A 15,420-nucleotide genomic window follows, 5' to 3' on the forward strand; every position below is an offset into this window, starting at 1 on the left:
TGTAGCATTTCTGCCATAAAGAAATGGCCAAATTTTAAAGATTACGTGGACATTTGAATTAAATGTTGTTTAGTCAATATTAAACAAGGATTAGATGCGCAGTGTTGGGAAGGTTACTTTGGCAAAGTAATACAAATTACCCTATTTAAAATATAATAAGTAGTGTAACTTTTTAATTACTTTATTAAAGTAACTTTTGATTACTTTCTGATTACTTTTCTAAATTTCTAATATTTTGAACTGTTAATCATTTTGAAACATTTAAACCAGGCAGAGTTAACCTTACAGTAGCACTTAACACTGATTACTGTCAGGCTTTCAAAATCCTTCATCACTTGAATTAAGATTAGAATAAGTAAGGGATAATATACATCTTTAATTTGCAGTAACAACTGGCTGCACAAACATTATCCCACTTATTACACAGCTGATTGCCACAAAAGTAAATAATTAAAAACGAAACACTGATCTGAGTTGAAATATTTGAACGCAAAGCTTCCATGAAGAAATCAGTTGCTAGCAAGCGGCAAGTTCAAACTAGACAGACATTTAAGGGATATAGTGCAGTCATACCACTTTTATTACACAACATTTCACCACATAAATAATTAAGTACTAGTACTTACAGTACTAGTTTGTTAGTTATCTTATAATCCATTACAATGTACAAAACAAAATGGCAGCAGCTGCGTTTGTATGAAAAAAGAGAGCGAGTTCACGATACCAGGATGACAGAATTAAGAAATTGTACACATAATATTCAATTGAGTTTTAATATTTTATTAGCTAACCAAACGCAAAGCTTCTACCAAGAAAAACTATCAAGCGTATAGTGCCGACTTGTTACCCAGATGAGTCTGTGTTATTAGCGTTTACCAGTTGTTATCGGGGAATAACATACTTCGGAATGTAATGACTGACCAATCAGAAACAAGCATTCCACAAAGCTGTGCAATAATTTAATTTAAAGCACAGCTACCACAAATTCAGACTTAACACCTCTTATTTACTTTGTGATAATTCTGAGGTTAAATACAGATTTAAAATCATAACAAGAAATAGTTTAATAGCTATGATACTGGTTTTGAAATCAAATGTTTTCATAGTTATGACAGGAAAAACTGGCATCTAACTTGGAGAAAAACACTTCATCTTAAAAAATAAAGCATATGCATAAACCCAAATAGGAATTAAAACAGTTATCGAATAAGCATGTGTCCTATTCTGTGTCCTAAACTCCTGAAACACTGGTGTCTCATTTTAGAGCAGTCAATACAATTTATGAAAGATGTCAATTAAATCTGCATGTGGGGTGTGTGTGGATAAAACTCAGATGTAACCCCCCTTTGTAATCATTAACATTTTCAAAAGTAACTGTAATTTATTTTTTAAAAAATTAGAATTACATTTATTTTGTAATTAAATGATGTAATTCCGTTACATGTAACTAGTTATTCCCCAACACTGGATGCGCAGGAGTGTAAAAACAATCGTCAGGCTGTTTGCGCCCTCTGCAGTCATTTGTTATAATGTGTATATGTTAGCTCATTATGTATTTTAACAGTTTTGTTCAATTAAACCATATGATTACTTGCTTTTGATAGTTTATTTGAAATAATTATTATTACCTTGTTGCTATTATATATGTACTTAGGTTTATTTTTATTACTACCTTTTTTTTTTAAATTTGATTAATTGATTGTCAGAATAATTGATTGATTATGTAATTACCAAAATAATCATTAGTGACATCCCTAATACATAATGTACATAAGTTATGATTATATTGTTTCAATAAAACCATATGATTACTTGCTTTTGATATTTTATTTGAAATAACAATTATTAACTCATTTGTATTATATGTATTTCAAGTAATTTTTAAGGCTATTGTTTGCTTAGGTCTATTTTTATTACCACCAAAAAAAAAAAAATAGTGCTTGTACTTTAGAGTACTTTAATCGTCAAAATAATTGACTGAATGCTCGATTACCAAAATAATCGTTAATGACTGCCCTACTCACAAAGAGTTATGAGTAAAACTAGAAAAACTTTGATGAAATGTTCATGATTTTTACATGACTTTTGAAAATTGTACAAATTTCTAGGACTTTTCTAACACACATCGAACTTGTTAAATAAAGTCATCATTTTTGTTTTCTTTGTGCACAAAAAGTATTCTAGCTTCAAAACATTACGGTTGAACCACTGATGTGACATGGACTATTTTAACAATATCCTTACTACCTTTCTGGGCCTTGAATGTGTCAGTTGCGTTGCTGTCTATGCAGGGTCAGAAAGCTCTTGGATTTCATCAAAAATATTTTAATTTGTGTTGGTCTTACAGGTTTGGAACGACATGAAGGTGAGAATTTTCATTTCTGGGTAAACTATCCCTTTAAGAGGTTTAATTTTAGTACATTCACTACTGTAGAAAATAAGTGCCTGTGTAGACGGAAGACAGTGAAGAGGAGAGCTTTTATTTTACACCGCCTGTCAGTTTCAGAACTAATCCATCTGAATGTTCTCAGCACAGAGTGTAATTACGGCCCTAAGTATCCAGTCAAACGCAAAACAGCAACTTTGTACTTCAACAGTCGAGCAGCAAAGGTGGAGGAGTATCCCACGGCTGCACAGCACCATACCTGTACAACTAATGACCATCCAGACTCTCTCAAAAGTGATCTCAGGGTTTATACCTTATACCCAGGCCCGAGCTGATGAATGGCGAAGATCTGTGCGGGGTTCAGAGCCTCACTGAAGACGTAGACGGCTCCGAGCTGCCCACAGAACACCCGGTTAGCATCCGCAGTCTCTGAAGAGCCCAGGAAACATTTATCATAACTCTGCAGGAAGAAAGAGAAGAAGAGAAGATAATCAAGATAAAGGAAAAAAAGAAGAAAGATACCAAAAGTGGAGCTTTTTATCAGTCCAGTGGCTTGAGAGTTTTCTCAAAAAGCCCTCTGGAGATGTTTACTTGCTATCTTCTGGTCATCTTGTTCTTAATTACTTTAGCTAGTCTATACGCAATGTACTATATAGGTTTGCCTAAGGGAAAAAGGATATGGCTAATCTATATCACTTTGATCCACAGAGACAAGTCCCTATCTAATCGCCCATCATTTGGACCCTACAGGTGTAATATTTTTTCGAAGTTGAAGGGAAAAATGTTGACGAAGTTGATTTTGGCAACGCTGGGATGGTCATGTGTTTCTTGAGGCTGTGTATGAAAAAAATGAGAATTTAAAGCACTGGAAAGGTGGGAAAGCCGCTAGCAGCACAAACACTTACATCATTGGTGTTGACGTGCCATGCCATGTCACCGTAGGAAACCAGCTGGCCGTTCACATAGCAACGGATCTCACTATTCCTCCAACGGTTGTAGATGTGGACTATGCTGATCATGTACCACTGTAGAAGAGGACAGGAAGTAGAAATGAGTATTCAATATTCACACAACTCACTCAGCCAAGCATATGTAAAAGTCGTAAAGGTACAGTAGCAAACACAGTTGTCTTTATGGAAGCCAATTTACATTACAGAATAATAATAATAATAATAATATATATATATATATATATATATATATATATATATAAAAAACTGTAATTGTGACTTTTTAATCTCACTATTCTGGCTTTATTTCTCACAATTCCGAGTTTATATCTCACGATTTTTGTTTTATTTATCACAATTCTGAGTTTATATCTCACAATTTTTGTTTTATTTATCACAATTCTGAGTTTATATCTCACAATTTTGGTTTTATTTCTCACAATTCTGAGTTTATCTCTCAATTCTGGCTTTATTGCTCACAATTCTGAGTTTATATCTCATGATTTTGGTTTTATTTCTCAATTCTGAGTTTATATATCATGATTTTGGTTTTATTTCTCACAATTCTGAGTTTATCTCTCACGATTCTGGTTTTATTTCTCACAATTCTGAGTTTATATCTCACAATTTTGGCTTTATTTCTCAACTCTGAGTTTATAACTCACACTTCTGTTTTTATTTCTCATAATTCTGAGTTTCTCTCTTACAAATTCTGCCTTTCTTTCTCACAATTCTGTTTATATCTGACCATTCTGGCTTTATTTTTCATAGTTTTCACAATTCTGGCTTTTTTTACTCACAATTCTTAGTATATCTTTCAAAATTCTGGCTTTATATCTTACAACTCTGGTTTTAATTCTCAATTCTGGCTTTATATCTTACAATTCTGAGTTTATATCTGACAATTCTGTCTTTATTTTTCACAATTCTGAATTTACATCTCACTATTCTGACTTTATTTTTCACAATTCCAAGTTTACATCTTACAATTTTGTCTTTATTTCTCATAATTTTCACAATTCTTGCTTTATTTCTCACAATTCTAAATTTACATCTCACTATTCTGGTTTTATTTTTCCACAATTTTGAGTTTATGTCATAATTGTGGCTTTATTTTTCACAATTCCAAGTTTATACCTCACAATTATGTCTTTATTTCTCATAATTTTCACAAGTCCGACTTTGTCACAATTCTGAAATTACATCTCACTACTCTGACTTGATTTTTCACAATTCTGAGTTTATCTCTCAATTCTGGCTTTACTGCTCACAATTCTGAGTTTGTATCTCACAATTCTCAGTTTATATCTCACATTTCTGACTTTATATCTTGGGTGTTTACATCTCACAATTCTGAATTTGTATCTCACAATTCTGACATTATTTCTCATAATTCTGATTTGGACATTTTTCTTAAAATTGCATATTTTAGTGTCGATAGCCTTGTGGTTAGTGCGCCGACACATACAGCGCAACTGTGCTCACGGCGACCCGAGTTCGATTCCCGTCTCGAGGTCCTTTGCTGATCCCACTCCCCTCTCTCTACCTAAAACTTTCCTGTCATCTCTCCACTGTCAAATCTGAATAATAAAGTAGCAAAAGCGCAAAAATAAAACTTCTAGCACACAATTCTGACTGTATTTCTTGTGGTTTATATCTTGCATACTTAAGCTAACATCTTGCAGTTCAGATTTTTTTTCTCAGAATTGCACAATTATAGTACATAATTCTCAGTTATGAGCTTTTTGAGGTACAAATTATGAGTTAACTTAATTTATATCTTGCAATGTAGACTTTTTGTCAGCACTGCAAATTAAGAGCACACAGATCTTATGTTATTGCTCATAATTTGGACATTTTTACTTAGAAGTTCACGGATACAAGGGTCAATATGCATCATGAAAAACTTCTGCTTTGGTACATTTCATTTTGTATGCACATAAATAGGCAAAACCATTTGGTCTTTTACCCTACTTATTTTCATCTATTTATTATTAGTTTATATTATAGCCTGCCCAGTGCAACTGCGTGATTTCTATAATTTGGCATTCAACATTAAATTGATAAATTATCCACTAGTCTTGACTTGACAGCATCAATTACCACAAAATTAAATTATTTGCAAAAACAAGCAAATTCAATACAAAGCACTTTAACAAAAGAAAATCCCTCAGTAATATCTTGCCCCATTGACGTCCACTGCATTATAGTTAACACAACAAGACAAAGGAATTTATTTTCTGTGGTAACTAATGGCATGCTACATATAGAGCTTAAATAATACTAAACCAATCTTTCAAGCTCTGGACCAAGAAAATTCGCCGGAAATGACCCGACCTCAAAATTAAAATGGTTCAATTTTTAGATCAAGCACATAAAACATCATCTCATTACATGCTTCTAAACCGAGAGCTAAATATACTGAAACAGACTCATTCTGTTTGATGGCAGCAACGCTAAAAGCTGTTCTGGCATATGAATTAAAGATCAGAGCCCTGACGTTTGAAAGCGTTCCAGTGAGGAATGCGACAACACGGATCACGTAAAAATGTCAACCGTGTCTCCGAAATTTAAACAAATAACCAAACTCTTGTAGGGTGGAGTCTATACGGATGAGCTCTGGAAATTAGTGTGGCCCGTCAGAAATTGGGAGATTTAGGGAGAACTTTCTCAAAAGATCTAATTTCCCAAATATCCTCTCCACCTTCCTAGCATCTTATTAAAACGTAAGGCGATATTAGCTGGGGTGACAGCGGGGGAAAAAGGATAAGCCAAAATCTGCTAGACCGAAAATCCATCCCGTAGCCGAGATTTCATAGCTTTTAATGCCAGTTAAGATTTTACATAAATGCAAGAAAGGGTCATCTTCGTCTAGACGGGGCTTTGGATTTCCCAAAAACGCCATTTGAAACACAGCCCTAGAGGAATCCTCCATTCCTGAACTTTTCTTCTGAGCTGCTGGTCTCCATTGACCAATAACAATTACACCATTTAAGTTCTGGATGGATCTTTTAGCTCAGTTCAATTCAATTACATTTCTTTTTGTTCACATCTCCAATCCTCCCTGATCCCCTGTTTTGGCTCTTTTCTTTCCTTCTTTAATATCTATGTTAGTTTAATATAAATCTAAGAGTCGCTAACAAAGTGCTTGATTAAAATCCAGCCCTTTTGTCCCACCACACACTGTTTCAATAGCAGAACAAAGTGCTGGCTAATTAGGTGAGTTGTGAAGTTCATTGTTAGGCCGAGTACACATTTTTGCACACTAGCTTGTGTGTGTGTGTGTGTGTCTGGGCGAAGGGGTATAGCTTGCATTTTAATTGGCACACAACCCTCCCTTGTCATCCTCCTCTGCGAGCAGACAGGATGAGGTATCACATTCGAACATCCCTTGCCAAACTTATTTTCATTTGTCGTTTAACAACGCATGCGACTGAACCGAATCCATCCCACCGGGACAATAAGAAGAGCCAAGTTATCAAAAACCAGATGTTGCTGTATCAGCCCACTCCCGAGTGAGAGAAAAAAAAAAAAACAGAAAGAGAGAAGAAGAAAGAGAGAGCGCTAAATAGACAGATCCCGAGTGCTAAAAAGAAACGAGGTGTTATGGGAATAAATCCCTCTGGAATTCCCTTTGTTTCTTTTGTGCACAAAGAAACAAGTCAGAAGGGCTTCAAGTGGGGCTGACTCAGTGGACACATCAAATGGAGAGAGACAGACAGGTGTGGTTTAACACAGCTGCTGCCCTCTAGAGGCCCATCCAGATATCTGTGCAGATCAGAGCTGGTGCTGGGGGGGCTTTTATATTTCTGGGGGGGGTCACACTTGGGGGGTTCGGTTTCGGTTTCCAAAACGATCACGGTAACTTGTTTGGCACTGACCCTGGTGCAGGAAGCCTGTTCATTCACTTCTCAGAGATGGAGAAATAATTTACAGAACAATATACAGTAATTCATACCAAATTACCATTTTAAAGGAACACTCCACTTTTTTTTTGAAAATAGGCTCATTGTCCAAACAGTCGAGTTTTATCGTTGTCGAATCCATTCAGCCGATCTTCCGGTCTGGCGGTAGCACTTTTAACATATTACGCCGAAATTAGAATATAGTTCCTAGCCATATTGACCTAGAAAATCACAACTCTTCATTTTTTGTCCGTCTTCGTACACAATGTAACTACAGAAGAGTCAAGTTTTAAATAGGAAAAATATCGAAACTCTTTGGTCATTTTTGAGCGAGATGCTAACGGTCTAATCAGATTCAATGATCTATGCTAAGCTATGCTAAAAGTGCTACCGCCAGTCCTGGAGATCGGCTGAATGGATTCGAAAACGGAAAAACTCAACTGTTTAACTCTAGGGGAGTTGGAAAATGAGCCTATTTTCAAAAAAAGTGGAGTGTTCCTTTAAAGAGACATATTATGCCCCTTTTTACAATATGTAATACAAGTCTTAGGTGTCCCTAAAATGTGTCTGAAGTTTCAGCTCAAAATACCCCACAGATCATTTTGAAAATGCCTATTTTGAGTGGAAGCAGAAATAACGTTGTTTTCGTGCATGGCTCTTTAAATCCAAATGAGCTGCTGCTCCCCGCCCCCTTTTCCAGAATAAGGCTGTGCCTTTACAGCTTGTACCTCAGATATTCTGATAAAAACATCTGTTTGGTTTTGATTATCATGTCTATCGTGCTGAAACCATGAGCTTTAAACCATATTATTTTAAACTTCTGATATAGGGATTTCTGAGTGCACATATCCAAAGAACACGCACAGAAAGCGGCTGCCACATGGCATGTGAGTACTGAACTAAGTTCTCTTTCATGTCTTATTGCACTTAAACTGTCAAAAACACACAAGTTACAAAGGTAAACAGCTGGGAAAGAAATTGCATGTGTACACTAGATCTGTGTGGCAGAAGCGTAATATACAGTAAATAAATCAACAAATCCATTTCTCAGTTGTCTCCTCTGAGGCTGGGACTCTAAACAGTGTTCTGTATTTGTCTGTGCAGCCAACGACAGAATAGTTAGCATGCTTTGCTTGAACTTTTGTGCAGTGTCACCTTGTAACGCCTATATACACGTATATAATTCTAAGTAGTTACAGAGAAGTATGTTGTTTTACTAAATAAACGAGTAGTGGTATTTTGATAAAAAAAAAAAAAAAAACATGCAAGCATGAATCATGCGCAGTTAGATCAATAGCATGCATTTAAATAGTGTGAATATATTTTATGTCATTATAAACAAGTATGTGCAGATAAAATTACACAATTAACAAAAAGAAGAAATCTAGATTTCGAGATTGCTATGCAGTTTCTAAGGTTTTAACGTGGTTTTTATGCATAGCTATGTGGCTTCAACAAAATTTACCTGAAGATCTAAAGCTCAAATAGTTCAAAATCAAACCCCTAAATTAACAAAAAAACGTCATTTTGATGTCACTAATAACAGAAAAGACAATATATTAGCACTGTCGAACTCTCCACTCTACTCTAGTTACTCTAATCGACTTACTGCATGTGTGTAGACAGGTCAAAACTTACCTTCCTAGGCTGGAAGTCATACTTCACACAGTGTTGAAAGCCTTTCCCCTTCGATTTCAGTGATGTCACAATTAAACAGTTTCCCACAAAGTGCGCTGAGTAGCCAATCCCTTTGCTGGTTCGAAAACTAGGGGACAGACAAAAGAGAAAGAACTGATTTTATGGAAAAAAAGAAAGAAAGAAAAGAGACAGAAAATACACTTGCCACTCCACAAGATTTCTTTTAATATGAATTAACAAAACCCACCCCATCTTCAATTTCACCTTCTAGTTTCCGTGCCGTAAATAACTCAAACGCTTTGTTATTCAGGCCATGCTACAGTACAATCTGATTTCAGCATGTTTTCTGCAAAATTAATAGTCAGATGTGAAACCTGAAAATACGGAGGGAGAATGTCAGGCTTTATTTTTGGCGGGAAAACAAACATGGCTGACTGAGTCATTGGCAGCGGAGATTGCTCGGAGCGCTGGCTGCTGTCGATAAGGTGACTGGCTATCAGTCGGGCCTCAAAGCGGTGCTGTTTCTCTCGCTCTGCGCCTACACGGCTACATAATGCTATGCTGAGCTCATCACGGCAACAGAGAAACGGGAAACAGGATTACATGCTGATTTAAGCGAGGTCAGCGGCCCTCAGACTTCTGAAGTGGTAATCTGTACCTTCAACTTCTCCTCCCTCAATAGTGTGCAGCCACTGCTACCCCAACATGGAGGATATGCATTATTTGCTGCTACAGATATTCAAAAAGACCTCCTGGTGATACAAGTGATGTTGTAGAACCACATGTCTGCAAATTCATTTCTTTCAAAATTACTGCTGCTACAGCCATGCAGTTATTCATTTTATTTATTATAGCATATCACTAGTGCTGTCATAAAAATAAATAAATAAATAATAAAAAAATATATATATGTATTACAGATAATTTACTCACCCCCTTGTCATCCAAGATGTTCATGTCTTTCTTTCTTCAGTCATAAACAAGTTATGTTTCGAGGAAAACATTTCAGGATTTCTCTCCATATAGTGGAATTCTGTGGTGCCCATGAGTCTGAACTTCCAAATTCCAAACAGTTTAAATGCAGCTTCAAAGGGTTCTAAATGATCCCAGCCGAGGAAGAAGGGTCTTATCTAGCGAAATGATGGGGTATTTTCTAAAACAATTCACAATTCATATGCTTTTTAACCTCAAATGCTTGCCTTGTCTAGCTCTGCGATGCACATGCATAGTCTGTGCAATCCGGGTCAATACAGTTAGGGTATGTTGAAAAATTTCCATCTCATTTCCTCCTCCAACTTTAAAATAGTCCTATGTCGCTGCAGAAGTACCAACCCAGTGTTTACAAAGTGAACATGCAAAGAAGATCAAATGCCTTTACAAAAAAAGGGTAAAACAGCGATGTAGGGTGATTTGGAAGTTGGAGAGGAAAATGAGATGGGAGTTTTGACATACTCTAACTGTACTGAGCCGGATTACACAGACTACGCAAGTGCGTCGCAGAGCTAGACAAGATGAGCATTTGAGGTTAAAAGTATATAAATTGAGCTTTATTTGCTTTATATAAATTTGAGTTTAGAGCTCTTCGAAGCTGCATTTAAACTCGTGGCCACCATAGAAGTCCACTATATGGAGAAAAATCCTGAAATGTTTTCCTTAAGAAACATAATTTCTTCATGACTGAAGAAAGAAAGACATGAACATCTTGGATGACAAGGGTGTGAGTAAATTATTTGTACCTTTTTATTCTGGAAGTAAACTTCTCCTTTAAAGCCAATATATTCAGTGTATTCAAGTCATACATTTACAGTATGTCTCTTTCCTGGGAATCCAACTCGTGACCTTGGCACAGTTTGCGGCATGTTGAGCTACAGGAAATGGGTATGTAAAATGAAATTACATCTATGTATACCAATAACTCATTCTGCTGGACTTGTCTGGAACCTTCATCACAGTAAATCATCCTATCTGTTCTTATGACAGCGAGCATAATGGGAACTGCATGCACTCCATAAGTACTGTAGGTCCTTCAGGGTATCCTGAAGGGGATTACGAGTGTTTTTGTTCAAGAAACCCTGACTAACATCAAAACCAGACTAAAAAGTGAAATGGTACAGAAGTGTAGAATACGGCATTAAAGTATAGCACTGACATTCAATTAAAGGTCAAAACTAACAAGGATCCTCAAGGCTACTCTGCAAGGCATCTCCAGTTTACAACACTGGTTTATTTTCAAAAAACAACCAGAGGTTCTTTAGAGAATCTCCTATGACATTTAGGAATTTTGCGAATTTATTTAGTTTGCCCTCTGGTACAGCAAGCTTTTCTTGGTAACTGGAAAATAGGGCAGGGCTCATCACTCCTAAATTAGCAGTCTCTTCTTGTGGGCCAGCCCTGTAGAGACACTTACCACTTCAAACAGAAATGGTAATATAATATTTCATATGCACAGATCTCCCGTGTTTCCACCACGCTGAGAAGCTTGAGGCTCACAGGTGTTGGTCTAGGTCGCTCAGAGCTTCTGCTCTGAAATCAGTCCTGGCATTTACATTTTAATGACTGACGACTGGTCAGCACTTCCTTAATGTGTCACACATATCATACTCACCAGTATAAGTATGGTTTATCCTTGTCTACATTGATGTTATTGAGTGGGTCCATACGGAACCAAGTGTTGAGAGTGAATCCGTTCTGGTAAGGCCACTTAGCAATGGGCGGCAAAGCAATGGCCTGCCGGGGGACAAAACACAAGGAAATTAGCAGCTGCACATTTGCAGAATCACACAAACAATATTTGCAGAATGAGCTGATATATAATCAACTGACCATTTTGTACAAATTTGACCTTGGTACAGTGGTTAATACCGCAATTTGCGCTCTAATAACTGCACTTGTGGCAGAGCGTTGATTACCACAGACAATATTTTAAGATAATTAGAGATAATAACTCTCTCAGTTTGTATAAAACAAAAACATTTATGCCCCTAAAGTGAAAGGCTATGGGAAACCTATAGTCTCATGCTCACATTAGTGCTGGGTGGTTCAGAATTAGAATTCATGAAACACTTGCACAACTACTGTATTCACAATTACTGTAATCACAATCCAAACACACATACTACATGTAGCATGAGCAGTTTTTGATGTAAATTAGATTGTATAATTTCAAAATTTAAAGAAAAAACAGAATGGTCTGACCTTAGCTTTGTGAAATTATGCTACATAAAACACATCTGAACAAATCAAAAAGGGCAGACAATCTAAATGAGACGCAAATTCTTTCTTTGACAGCAGGTGGCGCTTATGGGACAGCAGCAATACAATGTTTCCTTGGTTACAGCTGTAAACAAAGCAGCGTTGCACTCTTAAATACTGTATTAGGGGCTGCTCATGTCGCACCTAAAACGTGTGGCGTCTGCCGTTGCTAAGCAACCATGACCTGGGCTTTCAGTGAAGACGTGGAAGTTTCAGCAAAGGACAAACGGATTTCCAGCACTAAAAAACGCTTGCTGTAGCTCTGCTACTAAATTTATTTAAAAATGGCTATCCCTGTACAGCTATGATCAGCTGTTCAATGTTGTTTCAGTGTTGTTACGGGAAAGGATGAAGCTAATTGGTTGGTTGCTGTCACATGTCCCGCGATGTGTTTGCGGCATTCTGAAAAGTTTAAATGTTTTTTTTTCTTGATGTGACGCAGGCGCGCCTGGAAAAACCATGCCGCTTCCGTTATGAGCGTGGCTGGCACGCGTCTACATTTGAAATAAACTTGAGCATGCAAAAGACACCATATGCGAACGGCCCCGAAAAATATGCATTACACAGAATGCATTACAATGATTTATAAATGTTTATGAATACAGTTAATTTTAAGAATATATTTTTATATAAACCCCAAATTGACCCTTCACAAACAGCTTGATTGACAGGTGATCTGACCAATCATAATGCCAAATCCGGCATTTTGTCCGACAAACAAATCAGAAAGGAGAGTAGATTAGTTTCGGTGGGTTTAAACTTGAAAGCGTGTATTGACATCTTTTTCTACGGTTTAAATAAAATATGTTCTGATGTCCATTCATGTTTATTTCTTGCTGTAATTATAAGAAAAGACGATCGGTGATCTGTCTCGACACATTGAAGAGCCACAAAATGTTATTTATTGTTTGAATTTCTTAAAAAATGACAACATTTTAAAGCTGAGACCTGATTCATACCAGAAGTAACCTACTCTGTCTTGTCTGTCAGTTTCCTCTTTGCTCCGCAATGTATTTTTCACTGCGTTAGGACATTATGTGTAGTGTGAGAGAGGCACTGTTTGTCAGACCTAGCAACAGTAACTAAGAAGGGCGGGTTTTTGCAAAGGGTCAATTCAGTTTTTAGGTTTTTCTTCCAATATTTTGTGCATTGTGAAGTGAGTTTTTGCTCTGCCTGCTACAGTATTTTCTCCTCTTCAGCGTCTCTGGCTTTTGTTAACCACCGTTTACCGAATTACTTGTGTGTTATTAATAGTTCACTAACCGTTAGTCTGATATGTATACAGTTAACAGGGATCTCCTCTCAATTCACAAAGCTGTCTGCGTTGCTTATTCACTTGTACCAGTATGCCACTTTTTTAAAAATTCATACTGTGTGTGTAATTCAATCTGGTTTAGTGTCTGAACAGGTATATCGTCCAGCACTAGCTTACACCTATAAAATCTGTACTCATTCTGCAAGTGTTTTATTGGAAAAAATCTGCGAGATTCTCACCGCCGCACTGCGTCCTGGGAAGTTGAAGAAGGTGTCAGGGCCGTGCCGCTGAGGCATCTGATTCAGCACTGATAGGAGCTTAATGGCGTGTCTTGGCTATAGGCACAGGACACATGGAGGAAGGGAACAATTAAGAGAGGACATTTTAATTACTGAGAGAGAGGGATGAAAGGAAACTTCTCTATAATAAGAGAAGACTTTGAAAACAGATGTTCATGAGAGTCAAAAATAAATTATTATTAATAGTAACCTATATCAAAGACCCCACAATACAACCACTACTTAAGCCAATCAATAACCTGTCCATCAGCCTTAACCACGGCAGCACAGCTGAAATCGATACATGGCAAACCACAAACGGAGACGTATGTGGGGAGGACTGACAGACAGGAGATCATTGGCTGGGCTTGTTGGAGGTCTGGCTAATGACCTGCAGATTTTTATGAGCTTCAAAAACATATTTTAACATTCGAAGTAGTCCTATCCCCGACATTAGCAGCTGCTTGTTTTTAAAGGATTAGTTCACTTCTTAATTATAATTTCCTGATTTATGCACCCCAGGTCATTCATGATGTTCATGTCTTTCTTTCCAGGATTCCAGGATTTTTCTCCATATAGTGGACTTCAGTGGGGATCAATGGGTTGAAGGTCCAAATTGCAGATTAAATGCAGCCTCAAAAGGCTCTACATGATCCCAGCTGAGATCCAGTTTAAAAAGGTAGGGTAGGGTGAAAAACTCAATTCAATTGCAAAATCGTCCATCATTGTTGTTGTACCCTCTTTTTTGTAAAGGGCATTTGACTTTCTTTGCACGTTTGCCTTGTAAACACTGGGACGATACTTTGTCTATGTCACTTGTGACCTTTCCAACATGATTACGTAATGCAGCAGTTTTCAAAGTGTGGTACGAGTACCACTAGTGGTACTCAGGCTCCCTCTAGTGATCACTAAATTAAATATAAATCAATGTTAAAACACAATACATTTTAATTTAATCATTACGTTTTTTTTATTTACCTGTTTGTAAGCACTGTGCAGTGTTAATATTCAAACTGCATATTTATAAAGTTAAAGTGGCTGACAGCAACGAATATTTTTAATTTTTTAAATGTTATTTTTATAGTGGTCGTCATTTACTCCCGACATCTGAGCTGCTGAAGATGCAGTAGATTACATTTGTTTGTGAAGGGAATGCGCCTCCCGATCTACATATATCCGTCTATGTTCGTGTGAATCGTTCATGATCCAGCTTCACTTACAGCAGAAGTGAGTATAAGGTTTTTTTTTTTTAATGAATCTTTGCGATCGTCTTTCCTAATAATGTGCTAGTTAGCAGCAGCTAAATGCGGCTAAAGTAAACAGGCTCGTCTCTCCACAGAGAGAAGAGAGGGGCGGGGCCAGCAGAGCTCATTTGCATTTAAAGCAGCCTCGACCAGAATGAGATGATTTTTTGAAGAGCTGATTTTGGCAAGGTAAAAAGGGTGTTGTGTTGAGAGTTTGTGCTGAGAATTTTTAACCAAAGTATATTATAGACTTTTCATTAAGACCCTAAAGAATCATATCAACTTGTGGAAAATGGGCATCCGATGACCCCTTTAATGTTGGTGGTTCGTTTCGATTGATAAGACCCTTATTCCTCAGCTGGGATTGTGTAGAGGTCTTTAAAGCTGCATCGAAACTACAATTTGGACTTTTAACCTGTTGGGTCCCATTGAAGTCCACTAAGGAGGCAAATCCTGGAATGTTTTACTCAAAAACATTCATTTCTTTTCAACCGAAGAATGAAAGACATGAA

The 15,420-nt window shown here is 36.9% G+C and overlaps 1 protein-coding gene across 8 annotated transcripts in view; it reads right to left on the minus strand.

Annotated features, from left to right (window-relative positions):
• Positions 1-15,420, minus strand: part of nbeaa (neurobeachin a) — a 162,573-nt gene that overhangs the window by 72,177 nt on the left and 74,976 nt on the right. For all 8 annotated transcript variants that reach the window (XM_051120760.1, XM_051120765.1, XM_051120763.1 and 5 more), the window contains exons 4-8: positions 13,626-13,721; positions 11,485-11,606; positions 8,880-9,006; positions 3,292-3,411; positions 2,700-2,846 (exon numbers count right to left, since the gene is read on the minus strand). In XM_051120760.1, coding sequence (XP_050976717.1) covers positions 2,700-2,846; positions 3,292-3,411; positions 8,880-9,006; positions 11,485-11,606; positions 13,626-13,721 — 612 coding nt within the window. The remainder of the gene's footprint in view (positions 1-2,699; positions 2,847-3,291; positions 3,412-8,879; positions 9,007-11,484; positions 11,607-13,625; positions 13,722-15,420) is intronic.

The sequence above is a fragment of the Labeo rohita genome, chromosome 10, assembly GCF_022985175.1.
Source record: "Labeo rohita strain BAU-BD-2019 chromosome 10, IGBB_LRoh.1.0, whole genome shotgun sequence".
Taxonomy (NCBI): domain Eukaryota; kingdom Metazoa; phylum Chordata; class Actinopteri; order Cypriniformes; family Cyprinidae; genus Labeo; species Labeo rohita.